This window comes from Hetaerina americana, unplaced genomic scaffold (assembly GCF_022747635.1).
Source record: "Hetaerina americana unplaced genomic scaffold, ioHetAmer1.1.p SCAF_17, whole genome shotgun sequence".
Lineage (NCBI taxonomy): Eukaryota > Metazoa > Arthropoda > Insecta > Odonata > Calopterygidae > Hetaerina > Hetaerina americana.
This window is the reverse complement of record NW_027286730.1, coordinates 1,104,635-1,122,500: the sequence shown is the minus strand read 5'-3', so window position 1 is coordinate 1,122,500 and position 17,866 is coordinate 1,104,635. Positions and strand designations below refer to the sequence as shown.

Sequence of the window (17,866 nt, the reverse complement as noted above, 5' to 3'; positions counted from 1 at the left end):
ATAAAGATAATGCAACACTAAAACTACGCTTGCAGTTCAAAAGTTTCTCATGCCAAAACAATGATTGTGACATTAAACCGATGGAGATTTCAATGTCCCATCAATTGATTGATTGGGGTACTTGTTTTGGGATTGGGGTACTAGTTTTAAAACAGTGTAAAGACAAAGATACCAGCAGGTCACTATTACATTCATTTATGTTGTATACCATATAGCAACTTGCCAACTAGGGGCAATGGTATTCTTGATTTGTTATCGAAGAACATACCCGTAAAGATTAGATAGATAGGTAGATTGATAGATTTATTCGCCATAGAACAATACATAATTGTATGGGCTTCGTTAGGATTCAATTACAATTATAAGTGCATTAACATATGTACAAATTCATAGGAATAATAATGTACATGAAATATATAAGTATTAAAGATTAAAAAAACAGAATTCCCTACATTGGCTCTTTCTATGTACTCTTGGATGCTATAAAAAACATTATTTAAAAAGAAATTTTTCTACATATTTTGAATTTATTTTCTTGGGGGAGTATTCGTTTCAACTCTTCAGGAAGTCGATTAAACAGCAGTCTTCCTGAAACTTCTGGTGTTTTTTGTAGTGCTGCTACTCTGCAATGGCCATTATGAAGATTGTCCTGACCCTTGGTGTAGTACTTGTGAACATCCCTATTCCTGACCAGTGAAGGGATTCAAAATCAAATTATACATATAGATACAGGGAATGGTCATGATTTGGTGACATTTGAATTACTCCCTGCAAGATTTTCTTGCATTTAGTTTAAATATAACCCTTGCTGCCCATTTTTGAAGTGTGAGTATTCTATTGATGTTTCCATGTGCTGAACTCCCCAAGCAGACGATGCCATATGGAGCTATGGACTTAAATATACCATGGTATACTGGGATTAATATTTCTGTATTACAATATTTGGCAAGATTTTCTAAAAGGAATAGGGCTTAACATAATTTTTTACTAAATTTTCCATTTGAAACCTCCAGCTTAACTTGTCGTCTATGTCTAAACCCAATAAGGTGGTATGTTCTAACTCAGAAATCAATAGGCTTCCTATTTCTATGGAAATATTTGACTGAAGGTCTCTATTACTGAATACCAAGTAAACTCTTTTTCTTGCATTTAGTTGTAAATTATTTACATGCAGCCATTGAGCGACTGAATTCACCATAGCAAACATATCTATTTCTTATTGAGAAGATATAGGATGACCTGTTAATAGACTTATGTCATCTGCATAGAGCACCATGTTATTATTCTCTGGAGAGATTATGGCTTTTTCAGTGTCATTCATATAGACTAGGAAAAGTAAAGGACCTAATATGCAACCTTGTGGAACAGCATATTTAATAGTTTTCATTGTTGATTTGTAGGTAGCACCATTTTTTCTGACAATTTCTGCATACTGTTTCCTATTTTCTAAAAAAGATGTAAGCCAGAGATGAGCTACTCCCCTGATACCATAATGTCCTAGTTAAGTTAAAAGAATGCTAGATTTTACAGAATCAAAGGCTTTTGATAGATCCATATTTACGCCTATAACATGCTTTTTATTACTTAAAGCTTGGGCAATTTTAGTTACGTAATCACTGCATGCAGTTTCTACACTTTTATTTTTTGTGAAACCATGCTGTGACTGAGAAAGAACTTTATATTTTATGAGGAATTTCAAGAGTCTTTCTTCCATCAATGTTTCAAGTATATTTGGAATACATGAAATTAATGAGATTGGCCTGTAATTATTCAGTTGGTCTTTGGCTCCCTTTTTATGTGGTGGAATAACTTTGGTTATTTTTAATTCTTCAGGAAATTGCCCTGTTAGAAACGATTCATTGGCTATATTGGTAATAGGCAAAGTGAAGGATTCTTGACAAAGTTTTATTTGATAATTTGATATGCCATCATGCCCACTGGATTTTTTGTTTTTTAGATTCTTGATTACATTTCCAACTTCATTTTCCATGTCAGGATTTAAGTAAATTGATTCACTAATGTACATTACTTTTTCTATGCTATCATTTAGAATGTTTTTCTGTGCTGTTGTTTCGCCAATGATATCTATGAAGAAGTTATTGAAATTTGTTTGCCATATTTTGAGGATCGCTGATTTCTTATCCATCAATTGTTATTGAGAAGCATTTATTTTTTCTGGGCTCTGATATTTTACTGGAATTTTCATTATTTACTACAGACCACAATGCTTTTGTTTGATTGGTAGAATTAGAAATAATTTGTTTGATGTGGTGATTTTTTGCTTTCCCATGGGGCATCCTATACTCGGACTTCAGTTTATTTCTTAAGGGTATCAGACTGGCATCCACTTTACTAGCCTTAGTTAAGTAGTTACGCCTATTTCTAGCTGTCAGAACCTCATTTGTTATCCAGTTATATCCTTTTTTTGCAATTTATTTTTTATGGCTAGCTTTTTCAATGGGAAACAAATATCCCAGTAGTACTTAATAATAATTGATTGAAATTCTTTGAATTTATTTGTAACAAGATTCACATTAAGTACTGCTACCCAGTCACTACTCTTCAATTCACATTAAAATAAATTCATATTTTCCTGTGAGTAAATACGTGTGTATATTGTATCTGCGTTTCTCTCACTTCTATCTGTTAAAGTGTGAATGTACAATGTGGAAGTTAGAAAATCATGATAATGTCAAAGACTATGTCAAACAGAGATGAAAAATATTCTCTCGCAACAACTGGATTGTGATCACTTATAATTATCTAGGGTGAATGCCAAGAAGGAATCTCCTAAAGTGTTAAGCTAATGGAAAAAGAAAAGATAAACTGAAAATTTATATGGAAATGTAAAAGCATATTTGTTATATGTCAGAGAGGGTCAGAGAAATAAGTTTACCGTTAATTCCCGCGAAAATGATAAAGGTGTAATGGTTACTTGCAGTTTAGAAAAGGCTAACTTATTGGTGAATAAAGCCTTCACCAAATGTCTTTGATAGCTTAACAAAAATCATTCCCACCAGCCACTTCTTAAAATTGAAGTCTTTTGTAATGAATTAGAAAGTTTGCTGAATTATATTTGCCTTAATAAATCCTCCTGGCCTGATCAAATACCTTGTATATTTAAGGAAGTAGCTTCGGAAATGGCACTGTATCTGAAAATCATGTTTAAGAAATTCCTTGTAGATCAAAAGGCTCCCAGTAACTGGAATAAGCTTAGTCAACACCTATATTGAAAAACGGAGACAGGAAGAAACCGAGCAAATACAGTTCTGTTTACTTCACATCACTATCATGCAAGGTCATAAAGAATGTAATTATTAGTTTAATTCTGAGACATCTCAATAGTCAAGAGTGATTGATGAAAAACCAGCACAGTTTTCGGAAGGGTAAATCCTATGAGATTCAACTAATGCTCGGTTATGACAAGCTCAACACCCTGCCAACAATTCAGGCATGTTGTTATTGGCAGAATTCGCCCTCTTTTGTGTATATTCATAGAATAATGGCTTTATTTTCAGGCAAAGGATCCCTCAAGTCCAAGGCATCAGATCGTGGGTATTTTAAGGATCGGTTTCCTCTTGCTGGCCGTCTGATGTGTGATACCAAAGTATCAGCTAAAGAATTGATCAAATCTCGTACTTATGAACTACAACCACTCTGCAGAAAAGTTTTAGATGGCTGTGAAGAAGATACTGTTGAGGAACAAGGCAAGGACCAACATTATTTTATTCTATCTTATGCTTTCTATAACACATTCTTTGCTCATTTTTAAGGAAGAATCATTTCAAGTGCAATGGACCTATGTAATATGGCTTGTAAATATTTGTAATGCATGATTAAATGATAGCATTTTTAACTAATCACTGATTGGTCTTAAATTTATCAACTTGAATTTAATTGTCTTACTCATCACAGTACCATTGCTGTTTCATTATTTTTTAATCATACCATGTTAGCGTGTGAGAGGTGGGTGTTTTTCCATTTTCAAGGGATCAAAAATCTCATTTTGTCTTACTTTCAAGCACTGAGAAAACCAATCATAAAACTCAGCCAGCACAAAATCAGTGTGAACTACTACGTATATACCATTCAAACTTAGGTCCAACATGGAACAATTGAAAACAGCATATTCATACTAGTCAGACATTGCATGATGACCATGTGATTAAGCACTGGTTTGCACGGTCCTTTCTGTGGTAAGTGGCACCCTGATTGGGCTGACCATATGTATGCTAATGGTGAAACTGCTGTAATGTGATAATTTTTAATCCATCAAAGGCAAAACTTACTTATATGTAAAGGAAAATTAATGGAAAATAGTGTATTGATGTATACATTTTGTATTTGATGGTTTTGGGCTCAACTTTGTGGAAGTTCACGTTTATCAAATAAAGAATACAATGTATTTTTCCATTTATATGGGTAGGACTAGTTTCCATGTTTAGGCATCATCATCAGGTACGAGGTCACTCATGAGTCGCCGTACATTCTTGTGGGAGAAGGGGTGGGTGAGAGAGTAGGATTTATTAGTTAACATGTTAGGGCTGCAGTGCTACCTTCATAGGCTGAACAGGGAGATAATTAAGAACACAAGCGGAGGAACATAAACGTTATTTTAGGAAATGTGACCTGTTGCAATCTCACTTTGCCAAGCATCTGTTGGTAGAAAATCATGGGAGCAATTTCAACCCGGAACTGATACACCCAATGGCCAAAGGAAGGAGGATGGATAAGTGGGAAGAGCTGTAAGTCAGAAGGAATTTGAAAAAGGGTCATTTGTCATTGAGTTATTGTTTGAACACTTCTCCCCAATCCTGGAAGCATCCCTTTCCTTCATGGAAAACCTAACTACCCTTTCCTCCCCTCAATGCCTTTCCAAATGCTAAATGCCCCTCTCCTCCTTCCCATTAATTCCAAACACGACCCCTACTCTTCGTCCCCTCTCTCACCTACCCCTTCCCCCATGAGAATGGTGTACAAATGTACTGCTACTCGTGAGTGAATTTGTACCTGATGATGATGCTGAAGCGTTGAAACTAGTCCTACCTAAAGAAAGAACAGTGGAAAAAGATATTGTGTTCTTGATTCCATTTTCTGTTTTTAATGACTTTTAGAGCTATGAGACATTTTATATCAGCACTGCAGCAATGATGTACGTATTTGGTGGGCAGATGTCCATGTACATGTACAAATCACAGACCATATTTTTCATGATATTATCTAATAGAATGAAAATTAGTTTTCAGAGCACTTAAAATTAAATTGGACTAATATTGCCGGCTGGTCATGTTCTTTAAAGTCCTTATTTTTTTGTTTTTATGGTTTTCAGGTCCTGAAAAAAATTGGTACTCAGGCACAGAAGTGTCGGGGACTTTATTCTATTTGGGACATTAAGTAGAACATTTGAGCAAACATTAAATTTGCTTTATTTTTTTCCTGCTAGGGTTAAAATAGAGCTAAAACTCTAGGGATGCACTGCATTCACTTTTTGAATTTCTTCCAATAACCTTCTCTCTTCCCCGACAATGCCTAGTAGCATTTTTTCATTTGTTATCCTTCATGTGCATTTTATCTTTTCTATTCTTCTCCTTATCAAACCTTTAATGTATGCTTATCCTCCTGTCTCATTGACCATTACTATTTTTATTTAGAGCATAAACTAGTACATTTTCTGTTCTAGTGAATGCTCTCCAATTTTAATGTGTGACTTGGTTTCCCCAATTGTTCAGAGCCTCATTAATTCCATTTTCTTATCATTGGTTTGCATCCCATACGTATCACACTGGTTCTGTAGTACATTCAGCAATGATTGTAATAATTTGGCTGACTGAATATCTGTTGCTTGATCATGTTAATTCAGTGAAATATAATATCTCTACCTATATTCTTTCTTACACCCAGGCTTTCCCATGTCTCTCTAACCAATTCATCTGCGTAAAATTGAAAATCAATCGCAATAATGGACAACTTTGTCAAACCCTCTTGCCTATCACTGCCCATTCCAGATTCCCCCATCCTCTGCCTGCACTTGGACAGTCAGTGACTTTTTAAGTTTCTGATTAGTGACAGCTTTCCAGTCTACTCTGGTCCTCTGTAATACGTTAATCAATCAGCCATGTGCCATATTTACACTGTTGAATGTCTTCTTGATACATTTAGCCAGCAAATATACCTTGAGTTCTAGATTTCTTAATTTCAGTGAACTCATTGCTGCTCTAGTATCACATGTGCCTCTGCCCTTACTCTTCCCTGACTGATCTTTCTTTGAATAATCATTAGCCCTCTGTCTTATCTTTTTCTTATTTATCATACATGCTTTCTAAGCTACGTGTGAAATCAGGCTTAAGGTCCTGCAATCCTTACATACGTTCTGCTGCTTTTCGGGGATTGGAATCAATATTGATGGAATGGAGTCTTCTTAGGCGAATTCCTCCCTTGTAAATATTATAAATTATCTCTTAGCAAAGTTCCCTTTCATGCAATCACTGTTACAAAGGGTAGGTAAATCCCCCCCTCTGCTTTAATTACCCCCTTGATCATAATCATATCAATAATTATTAAATTAAATATATGTAATTTAAAAGTTAAGCTCCTTTTCGGCATTTGAATAGTTTCTCAAAAATTCCACTTCAAGATAATATATATCAGTAGGCTTCACCCCCTCAGAAAGCTCCTAGATCCACACTCATTTCTATGTTCTTATGAACCGTTGATAAGTTCTTCAGGGATATTATCTATCCCCACAGCTATTTAGTGTGTCTAGATGTAAGTTATACCTATTGATTTCATATTTTTACAGCTAAAATTGTTGGCCTAATAACTTAAACCAGATAGTTTTCCGTAAACAATCCATATTACCTGAAAGTTTTTGTTCAATCAATACTTTTCCTATTGAAATGTAATGAAATAATTGACTTTGTAATTCCACACACTTTATTTAAAAAACACACGACCCAGGTTTCGACGTTGAACGTCATCATCAGGTGGTCCTCATAGAAGCACGCTGGCTATATATACCTTCTGATCATAGGAGGGGGGGGTTGGTCAGAGAGGGAGGTCGGAGGGGTAAAAAAGGTTACAATGTAGCTGGGAAGAAAAGAGAATTACATTTTTGATTTAGAAGAGTGGTAGGTCTAGGAGTGGGGAGTGGGAGGGATACAAAATTTCGTTGGCAAGATCATCTTTCCAACGGACACATTTCAAAATTTCTAACTGCTCCAAAGCCTTTAACCTTTTTTACCCCTCCGACCTCCCTCTCTGACCAACCCCCCCCTCCTATGATCAGAAGGTATATATAGCCAGCGTGCTTCTATGAGGACCACCTGATGATGACGTTCAACGTCGAAACCTGGGTCGTGTGTTTTTTAAATAAAGTGTGTGGAATTACAAAGTCAATTATTTCATTACATTTCAATATGTTATGCAAATTCCACAAAGTTACGCCTGAGACAACAAATACTTTTCCTATTGTATCTCTGAAAATGTGGTTGAATTTTTCTTTCTTTCTTACTGACAATTCTTTCACCTTCCTATACAGGGCACACATTTTACCTGGCATCTGTAATCTCTCCTTTCCACTTCCTTTCCACCATCTTTATTTTACCCGTTTGGTTTCTTTTCTTAGTTAACTACTAGTTCTTTGTACTTCATTCTTCCTAATTTTGCATTGAAATTTTTTCGATTTTCTTCTATTATAATGAAAACTTCATTGCAATTTTCCACAGTTAAAACTTTATTGCCGACCATGGTTTCGATACACTGTATCATCTTCAGGTCCCTCCCTCAGAAACCATGGTCGGCAATAAAGTTTTAACTGTGGAAAATTGCAACGAAGTTTTCATTATGTCTCGATTCCACAATATCACGCCTGACTCTTCACTTTTCTTCTATTATCTTTTTTGTAATCGTGTCTTCTCTTATCCATGACTTATTCATCCTATTTCTCATAATGCTTCCTAATTTTTTAATTTGCAATTTTTATTATTCTTCTTAGAGATGCTCCTGACATTTTTCTGCTGTTCTCATCCATTCGTCCTCACTCAGAACTTTGTCAGTTGTCTTCTGGTATGTCTTTATTGGTCCTGTTGAAAGTTCCAGCTTTCCGTTTTCTCATTCATCTTCCTTAACTTATACCATTTAATTTGATGTCATCAAATAATTTAGTGCTTCATATGCACTTCATTATTATGTGAATAAATGTATCAAATGTTAGCAAATTGTATGTTGGCATTTATAAATGATGATTTTACTCCTCCTTGCTGTTTCCTCGTCAAATTTTAAGCTTTCCATGTATTCTCTTATTTTCAGATGCAGTTGATAAGGATGAAGTTTCTGCTGCATTCACTTGTGGTGCTTCATTAGCTAAATTTATTTCCAAAGTAGAACTTGAGGCTCACCAGGTTTTAAGACTCATGGAAGCCCTAGATGCTCTTCCACTTGCATTGCAAATAACCAACATCGCTGGTAATGTAATGTCACGCACATTGGCTGGTGGACGTTCTGAGAGGAATGAGTTTCTGTTGCTGCATGCTTTTTCAGAACGTGGATTCATTGTTCCGGATAAAAACTTTGGGTAATGGCACTTTATTTTCCATATGCATTCAATTTTTACCTCATTCTGAGTGTACTAAAAAACTACATGTACACAATGCATTTTAGGCCAATGCAAGGGCATGAAGCATTGCATTTATAAGCTGGTTCAACTATGGATAAATGTGTTTAACATGAACATCTTTTTCCATAAACCAAAACGATTATATTTAAGTGAGCTGTGGTCTTTCCCCCTTCCATGTTCAAAAGTGGAGTGCAAGAACTTGGTCGTTGGAATATGAATTATAGCTCCTCAATTATGTCTATAAACACTAGCTTTTCACTCTCTGGTACCCTCCATTTAGCAGTGTTTCATGCTTATATAGTCTCATTGCAATGCTTTGTCTGTATATTAGAAACCAATCTAATCATTTATCGTATTTTCCTTCATGCAGCATGATTTAAACTCAACCGTTTTAATAGATCCAATCCTTTGCATTTGTCTTTGAAAGAAAAGTTGCAGTTTCATAATTGTTAAGTGGACTTATAAAAAGTTCTTCCATGAATTACATACTTTGAGAAAATAATTAAATAATTGAAGTAAGATCTGGTGCTTTCCCATTGTATTTGCTGGATGAAGCTTTCTCGGGTCCTCCACTGGGTCAGGGGTTCCATGTTGGCCCTTCCAGGTCAACCCAGTGGAAGACTCGAGAAAACTTCATCAAATTAAATAATTATTTTTGTTTACTTGGTTTTGAAAGCAAATGTGAATTGTATCAGGGATCAGTAATTAAGTCCTGATACTGATATTCATGTAAAATATGCAAGGATTACAGCATGTCTGTCATCCATATTACAGGATTGTTTTAGGTATTATAAATTACAAGGGAAGCAATTACCCGAGAAAGCTTCATCCAGCAAATACAACGGGAAAGCACCAGATCTTACTTCAATTATTTAATTATTTTCTCAAAGTATGTAATTCATGGAAGAACTTTTTATAAGTCCACTTAACAATTATGAAACTGCAACTTTTCTTTCAAAGACAAATGCAAAGGATTGGATCTATGAAACGGTTGAGTTTAAATCATGCTGCATGAAGGAAAATACGATAAATGATTAGACTGGTTGGTACCGCAAAGAAAGTATGTACACCATATCTTGACTGATTGATTGTATACACAAGTGTTGCAAACCTCAGTCAAGCTATGCCCTGCTTTTCCTATGCCAGAAAAACTTTAGCCAGTACCATTTTTATGTTTTGATGGAGTGCTATGTTGTCAAAATTCTAGGAATATGGAATTTCTGAAAGTTGTTTGTATATTTCAGTTTTCATGGAGCAAAACCAGAGAAGGATGGTGCTGGGGGTGCAGGGAAGGGTCGTCGAGAAGCTGCATATGCAGGTGGTCTTGTGCTTGAGCCAATTGCAGGCTTATATGACACACTCATCCTTCTCATGGATTTCAATTCCTTGTATCCGAGTATTATTCAGGAATACAATATATGCTTTACCACTCTTCCAAGGCATGTAACTAGCCGTTCAGCAAAAGGCGATGATGTTGACATTCAGGTGAGTTGGCTCAACTTGGCAATAATATAATATTTATTTGCCCCTGAGTACTCTTGACATGGATTGTGTCAAATAGCTGCAGAATACACAGAATCTGTGGTGTACATCAGGGAACCAAATATGCAGCTATTGTGGCAATGCTGTGTAATTTATAAAAGTAAACCAAGTTTGTTGCCAAAGGAGTCAGTTGCATCATATTACTCCCTCCATAGGTTAGTTTTTAAGATGCTTGAAACTTTGTAGAGGTATGTGCTGATATGTTAGGGTAGAGGATTACATGTATTTTTGAAATGGATACAGGGTAATGATACAATTTCATAGTGTAAAAATCGTTCACCTCAACAGGGATGCGAACCCAGATCCCTTGATGTTTGGCCAGTTGAGCTCTCTTGGAATCCTCATACTACCTGAAATTTTAGGGGGGCCAAAGAAGCAAGCCAGGAACCCTAAATTCCAACTTTTTAAAGCACCTTCACCTTGCACAATATTCATGCATGCAATGTACAAAGTGATAACAAGTTGAGTAGCTTCAGACGTGATGTGGTGGAAGTTGAACATAATGAATAACTGGTCGTAGCACTTTTCCACTTGATAATGAATGATTATCAAGTGGAAAAGTGCTACCATCAGTTATTCATTATACAAAGTGATGTTTTCTTTTAGGGCTACACTTTTTTGATTGCATTTTTGTTGCATCATTTTACTGCCAATGATCTCAAAATAATTATGTATATGCTTTGTAAGTTACAAAAGCACATGAACAGAATTGGCAAACAAACGTGGTGCAACTATGCAATATGCGGCATTATAATGAACGAGTGAATTGTTTGCTGTATATAGCAACTAGTAATTCATGATGCAGGGTGGAAAATGGGGAATTGTGTGCAAGTATAGTTTTCATCCATATCCCGAGAAACTTGAAATCAAAACATGTTTTTCGGCAATGCACCACAGTGCAGCCATCTTGCTACCCCTGAAAAAACCACCCATAACTGCAAGGCCAGATTCCATCTGAATTAAGCGGGTGTTCAGATAAGCGAGGTTTTATAGTATTCACCAAAAATGAGACTTTTCAAAGAACCATTTGCTGCAAGCGTAGTTTGAAAGGTTGTCAAAATCCAAGTATAGCACTTCCTTGTTTTTAGAAAGTTTCATTTGGTTTGGTTTTGGAAGCTACTGGACCTTTCTTGAATTATAGCCTTTAACAACTAAGAAATGTTGCAGTAAATCAGACTCTAAGTAAAAAAAAGAACTTATTCATAGACAACCAAAGGCCAGTGATAGGTAAACACAGAGACTCAGTGCTTCATTATTTCTTGAACTGTATCAAGCACAGTTCCAGTTTCCATTTTTATGCAAATCCAATTCATAGTAGTAGTAGTTTTTAGGGGAGGCGACCGACAGCTAAGGTCATTTGCGCCATAGGGGATGGACAGGAAAGGATGAAGGGTGGAGAGAAACCCGGCGTCGGCATTAGCCTACTCTTTACGAAAGGCGCCAAGGGGTCCGCAGTTTAACGTCCCATCCGATGGACGGCGTACTCACTCAAAGTGCCCTCCACAAAGCACCTCAAGTAGGGATCGAGATACCTCTGAAAAATATTCAACACCGCCGGGATTTGAACCCGCGCCCTCTGGGTGGGAAGCCAGTACGTTAGCCCCCGCACCATCTCGCTGCTGCTGGCTGCGAGTCCCCGCACACAGTTGCTAGTCCGGACTTTTGACTTGCACTCCCGAGTTGGTTCGCACCCCCCAGTATATATGGCTAACCCGCCAAAATGGCGGGCGCACGCATACTGGGAGGTACGGCCCGAGAGGGCGCGTCCGCCGGGTTAGCCATAGTGGGGACCCACAGCCAGGTCACTGTTTGTGACTGTTGTTCTTTAATGTAAATATTCATGTACATTTCAACCAATGTTTCATTCAAATGAAAGATAAGGCCTTGGCCTTTACAAAGGCTATAAACAGTTGCAGCGTTATCACAATGCATTTTGACATTCACATTACATAATTTCATTTCGTTCAAAAGTTCCAAAGTAAGTTTAAGGCCGGTGAGTGCTGCATATGCTTCTGCCGCATTAATCGATGAGAGCTCAGGGATCGGGAAACTCTGGCTGATGCCCCACTCTGGTATCACTACACCTCCTTGACCCGGGGTGGCGTCAGTATACACAATTATATCACTTGTTGGTCTTGGCAAAGTCACTTTTTTATTAAAAATCTCGGATTCCTGTAAATAAAACCACCAAGACACATTCCTCTGGAAAACCTGTGAGACGAGGAACTTCGGCAGGCGCAGCAACCACACGATCCAGTTTAGGAATCCTGCTAATTTCGGCACGTCTTGTTTTCGCAAGACGGGGATAAGTGGGATACCTTGATGCACACGTTTGATGGACCCTGTTGTTAGCTTGAGGGATAAGTCTTCTGAATTAATTATCACACCCAGATATTTGATCTTGGTTACTGGTTCGAGTTTTGATTTGCTGTAGTTAATCTGCACGCCGTATTCGTTTTCGATAAATTTGGTGATAGCATTACTATTGATTTCTTTTCTGCTATAGAGTAACCAGTCATCTAGATAGGCAATGAATTTAACTTTGAATTTATTACTGATATCTTCACCAATTTCGTTTGCCCACCTCTGAAGGATGGCTGGGCTCAAGGCATGCCCCATTGGCAACCTGGTGAAAGCTAATTTTTCGTTACGGTATTTAACACCGTAGAATTTCCAATGCCTAGGGTGTATCTGCAGTTGGTAGAATGCACTGGTGAGGTCAATTTTTATTAAGGTGGCAAATTGCGGAATTTCTGCTAGGGCTCGCCCTGGTCCCATAAGGCTAAATTTGGGCGTGCGATAAAATTCTGTCCAGGGGGACAGGTCGTAAATGAGTCTATGTCCACCATCACCCTTAGGGATTAGAAAGCAACGGAAACTGCACTTACTGTTCCATCTGACGAGGATCCCGGCGTTTAGGAGTCCATCAATGTATGTGCTCATGTTTGCTGATTCGGTTGTGGTCAAGGACACGTACGGGGCGTCCGCGGGTTTGGGCAGCGAAGCGCCCAGCCTAGCTAGGGTGGTGTTCGCTGGCAGCCTGTAGTCTCGTGCCTTTATGGGGTGGACGGCCGGGACCTCTTCCGGCTTGACCGCCTCCTCCGTCGGGTTGGCGAGGGCATCTCCCGGAAGGTCTGCGTTGAGGCCGAGCTCGGGGAAGTCGACTTGGGGGATTCTGGGTGCAGTCCATCGGCGGCTTTCCCCGGAACAGCGGCAGAAGCAACTGGTACTTGTGCTATTTGACTACTTTGGCCACAAAGCAAACTAAAGAATCTAGTAAACAAGGACATAAATGGGAATTAATTGGAAATTTTGATCAAATTTGCCATGTACTTATTTGCCCTGGTATTTCTATTATTGGTTAAACAAATCTGTTGTTTGACTTGTATGAGGCTAAAATCTACTACTTCCTTTTTTTGCTTTGAAAAATGCTCATGAGTCACCACCAGATATCATGCATAGTGATCAGCCAAAATGTACAATTACCCACAGAAACTATTTCTAAAGTGCATAAAATGGTCATGTAGGATTGCTGACTGAAAATGCAAGAAATTGCTAAAGCTTAAGGGATGTCATCTGAATGGGCATATCACATGTTAACAGTGCAATTTGATAAGAGAAAATTATCTGCTAGATGGTTGTTGCGAATCTTGACGCAGGATCATAAACACATTGGAATGGAAATTTTCAAACAATGTTTGACCCATTTTAAGAGCAACCTACAAGATTTTCTGCCATGGTTTGTGACCACAGATGGAACTTGGGTCCACTACTATACCTCAGAGACCAAATAGCAGTCAAAGCAGCAGAAAAATGTTGATTCAGCATCTCAAAAGAAAGCAAAGGCAATATGGTCGGCCGGAAAGGCAATGGCCTTAGTTTTCTGGGATGTGAAAGAGATTCTGTTGATAGATTATCTTCTCACTGGTCAAGCAATTATTTTACACCAACCTCCTGGACCAACTACAGCAAAAGATACATGAAAAAGGTCCGGTTTGGCAAGGAAAAAAAATCATATTTTATCAAGACAATGTACACACAGTCGTTACCATGGCAAAATTACGTGAACTAAGATACGAATCATTGCCACAACTACCTTATTCACCTCAGTTGTCTCCATCAGATTTTCATTGGTTCTCCTGGCTCAAAGTATTTCTTGGTGGATGAAGATTCTCTTCATCCAAAATTGAATAGGAACAGCCATAGTAGATAGTATTTTGCAAGCCTGAAGAAATCTAATTTTTGAGATGGGATCCAGGCATTGGAATATCAGTGAACCAAGTGAAATAGTGTGCAGGGAGATAACATTGAAAAATAAAAAGTTTCACTTTCTATTCTATTCCAAGGACCTTTCAAATTACCATTGAATCTTATATTTTTGACATTTTTTTGATGTTTTGACTTTGGTCACCGTTTATCCAAATGCATGGGGCTGATTTGTTTCTAATTTATTAATGTATTTGGGAGATTGTTGCACCTTTTCTTTCTCAACTTCTAAGATTTTTATCATAAAGTATGTTATGCAAGTAACGTCAAAATTGAATTTGTAGGCACTTCTTGAGATGCTACCAGATGCAGATACAGAGCAAGGTGTATTACCTTCAGAAATTCGAAAGTTAGTGGAAAGCAGACGTGCTGTAAAAAGACTCATGTGCTCTTCCAACTTGACAGCAGCTCAACGTCGCCAGTATGATGTTCGACAAATGGCTCTTAAACTCACCGCTAACAGCATGTACGGCTGTCTTGGATTTGGTGCCTCTCGATTTCAAGCCCGTGAATTGGCTGCATTGGTAACAGCGAAAGGCAGAGAAATACTCTCCCGAACTAGAGATCTTGTGCAGGTATTTAGCAAAATATTACTTTTTTCTTAAATGGTGCTCAAAAGCATGGCATTTTTTGTCTACTAATTATTAGTAAATATTTGAATATTTGACTCTTGGTAAATATTGCATTATTTCAATTGGGAAATGCTATATGATTAATGTGCTTCCAACTCTTGTTTAGCAATTTTTGTCGACCATTTTTGAAATGATCATTTTACATGTACCGATATGTTCTTGAAATTATAACCAGGATCAGACTTGAAATGAAAAATATCAGTTATTGAGCTGATATTTTTAACTGACTCAGTTGTTTTCATGAATTAAAACAATATTAATTTTTAACATCCACCCCAGAATACCAAAGATCTCATTAAACTTTGTTAGATCAAAGTGTTATATTGTGTCATTTATACATTGTACCTAATGACATTGCATCAAAAGATTTAATATGTTTTGGAAATATGTGGCCCGGAATTGTTCATAATTAATCTGAACTTATTGTATACTGCTCCTGCTAATATTTTACCTATATTAGTGGTGTCTTACAATGCAAAATCCTAGTTTTTTGGACACTATCACTAAAATTTTTTAACTTCTATTATTACTTTTCGTTTTTACCCTTTGAATAATTGAAACATCCTAGTGGATTCAGTCAAATTAAGCTTACTTGTGTTGACAGTCCAAGGAATAGGTTAACCTTGTGATAAACTTATAATTGGCATAAGCGCAATATACTCCTGATTGTGTGGTATACTTGGACATGAATGGTACCAAATAGCTTAATTTTTCAGAATTATTTTTTGGTAGTTGGCTTCTCTTATTAGAAACATTTTTTGTTGATTTTTGGAAAGTGTATTGTTGATTCTCTTTAGAAAAACCATTTATTCAGCCTGTTGCATAGTGAGGTTGTTTTTCAACTAGTTCTGACTGGTTTAAGTGAATAGTGTCAAATCTTGAACTGTGTATCACACATTGGTTCTGATATGAATGTAAGGGAGAAACTCCTTCATTTAAGGGATAATGCCGTAAAATGCTCCTTATTGTTGTCATAATATTGTGTTATTTTTTAAAGAAAGGCAAAATATTCACATAAAAATCATGTTTCTCCTAAATTTAGCATATGCCTTCTTTTTTTCATCATTGGTGGTAGCTTTCTGGAAATACATAATCGCTTGCATAGATATACCAGCAACAATCAAAATGGAAAAAATAATATTCCTGAAATAAAAATATTGAAGATGTACATATCACTAAGTTCCTGGGTTTGGTGAAATGAAATATCAGCAGAAGTTCATGGTGGTTATTTATGAGCCTCGATAAATTATGGTCTGGATAAAATTGAGTGTACTCTGCATGAGGAATAGAAATTTGACTTGAATAAGTGCCGTGCCAGCCAATCTATTCCTGTCAATGATCCTATTAAATTAATTAATGATGTTTTTATGCACTGCCTTGTGTATGTAAAATTATAAGGTAGTATATTCTACTATTTCAGGCTTCACTTTGTGAAAAGTACTTATTGTCCTTAATAAAAGGCTTTGTACTTTTTGGCAGATTTTTATTATAAGGTACATAATAAAAATTCCAGTGAAGTACAGTCTTTTAGTATGGATATAGTGCAGTAACATTTTGAGTAATATTTTAGTATAAATTTGAACATTTGGCAGTATAATATAAATTGTGTGACACTTCTAAGTAATGGCTAACTTCTTTAATACTTCTGTGAGTGAACTTCGTTGAGTGATCAAATAAATTTTAATTCTGTTTTTTCCCAGGAATTATGGTGAGTCATATTAGTGTACATTTAAAAGTTAAGACATTATACCATTTAAAATATCTATAAACCATAATTTTGGCATTTACACTATTTGCATGTTGTAATTTATTTTCTCTATTTATAGGAAAAATTAAATTTAACTGTTGTCTACGGTGACACAGATTCAGTAATGATTGATACGAAGTATAAAGGAGACTTTGATGCTGCCTTAAAGATGGGTGCCAAAATCAAGGGTGAAGTCAATAAGTTGTATCGTCAGGTATATCTTTTTATTTACACTCTCACTGTTGGTATAGGATATTTTATGGAAACCATGGAAAATTGTGTAAGGTCCTGAGGTTTGAATGCTAAAGGAAATGAAAATTTTCTATCTATGTATATGCTATTACCATATTTTTTTAAAGAAAAAGTTCTTAAAAGTCTTTGATATCCAAATCAGTGTGTCAGCAACTATTTACTGGGCTTGAAGGTAAAGGTGGCCTTAGCACAAACATTACAAATGTGGACTTCATAAGTGAAAAATCATGAGCAGAAATTCATTGTAAAAATAATAAATAATTAATGAGCTTGTGTGTAGGGCTGATGATATAACAGATTTTCTAGGTCGTACCATTATTTAATTGCTTGTATTTTGATACTAATGGTATCCTGCTGTGACTTATACTATGTGGATGCAATTAAATAGCTATCATTTTTGCGGAATGCGTTTAATTTTTCAAAGTATCTACAAATCTACCAGCTTTATTCAAAGTTGTATCTAAATATGTACTTTTATCTTCTGCCTACTTCTGGTTGATTGATGTTCTCTTTAAATTTATGACTTTGCATTCACATTTCTTGAGAATAACATCTTCATTTTTTTCACATGATTTATCTTCATCCCTTATATCCAACATCAATCTTGAACATCAATCAATCAATTGACAGTGACTGCAATTCCTTGGCTGACTACTTTAAAATCAGTTTACAAAAATTCCTTTGACACTAGATCATCTAGGATATGACTATTTTCTGCATTTATGCAGATCTAAGTTTGCCTTACCATTTTCATATCCTGTTAAATGGAGAATGAAGTTAAATATTAAAAAAATATGTAGTTTAAGAATTACA

General features: G+C 36.4%; 1 protein-coding gene across 1 annotated transcript in view; it reads left to right on the top strand.

Moving 5' to 3' along the window:
* Positions 1–17,866, top strand: part of PolA1 (DNA polymerase alpha catalytic subunit) — an 81,600-nt gene that overhangs the window by 25,116 nt on the left and 38,618 nt on the right. The window contains exons 11-15 of the mRNA XM_071584284.1: positions 3,519–3,707; positions 8,308–8,572; positions 9,859–10,099; positions 14,707–14,997; positions 16,881–17,015. Of these exons, the coding sequence (XP_071440385.1) occupies positions 3,519–3,707; positions 8,308–8,572; positions 9,859–10,099; positions 14,707–14,997; positions 16,881–17,015 (1,121 nt within the window). The remainder of the gene's footprint in view (positions 1–3,518; positions 3,708–8,307; positions 8,573–9,858; positions 10,100–14,706; positions 14,998–16,880; positions 17,016–17,866) is intronic.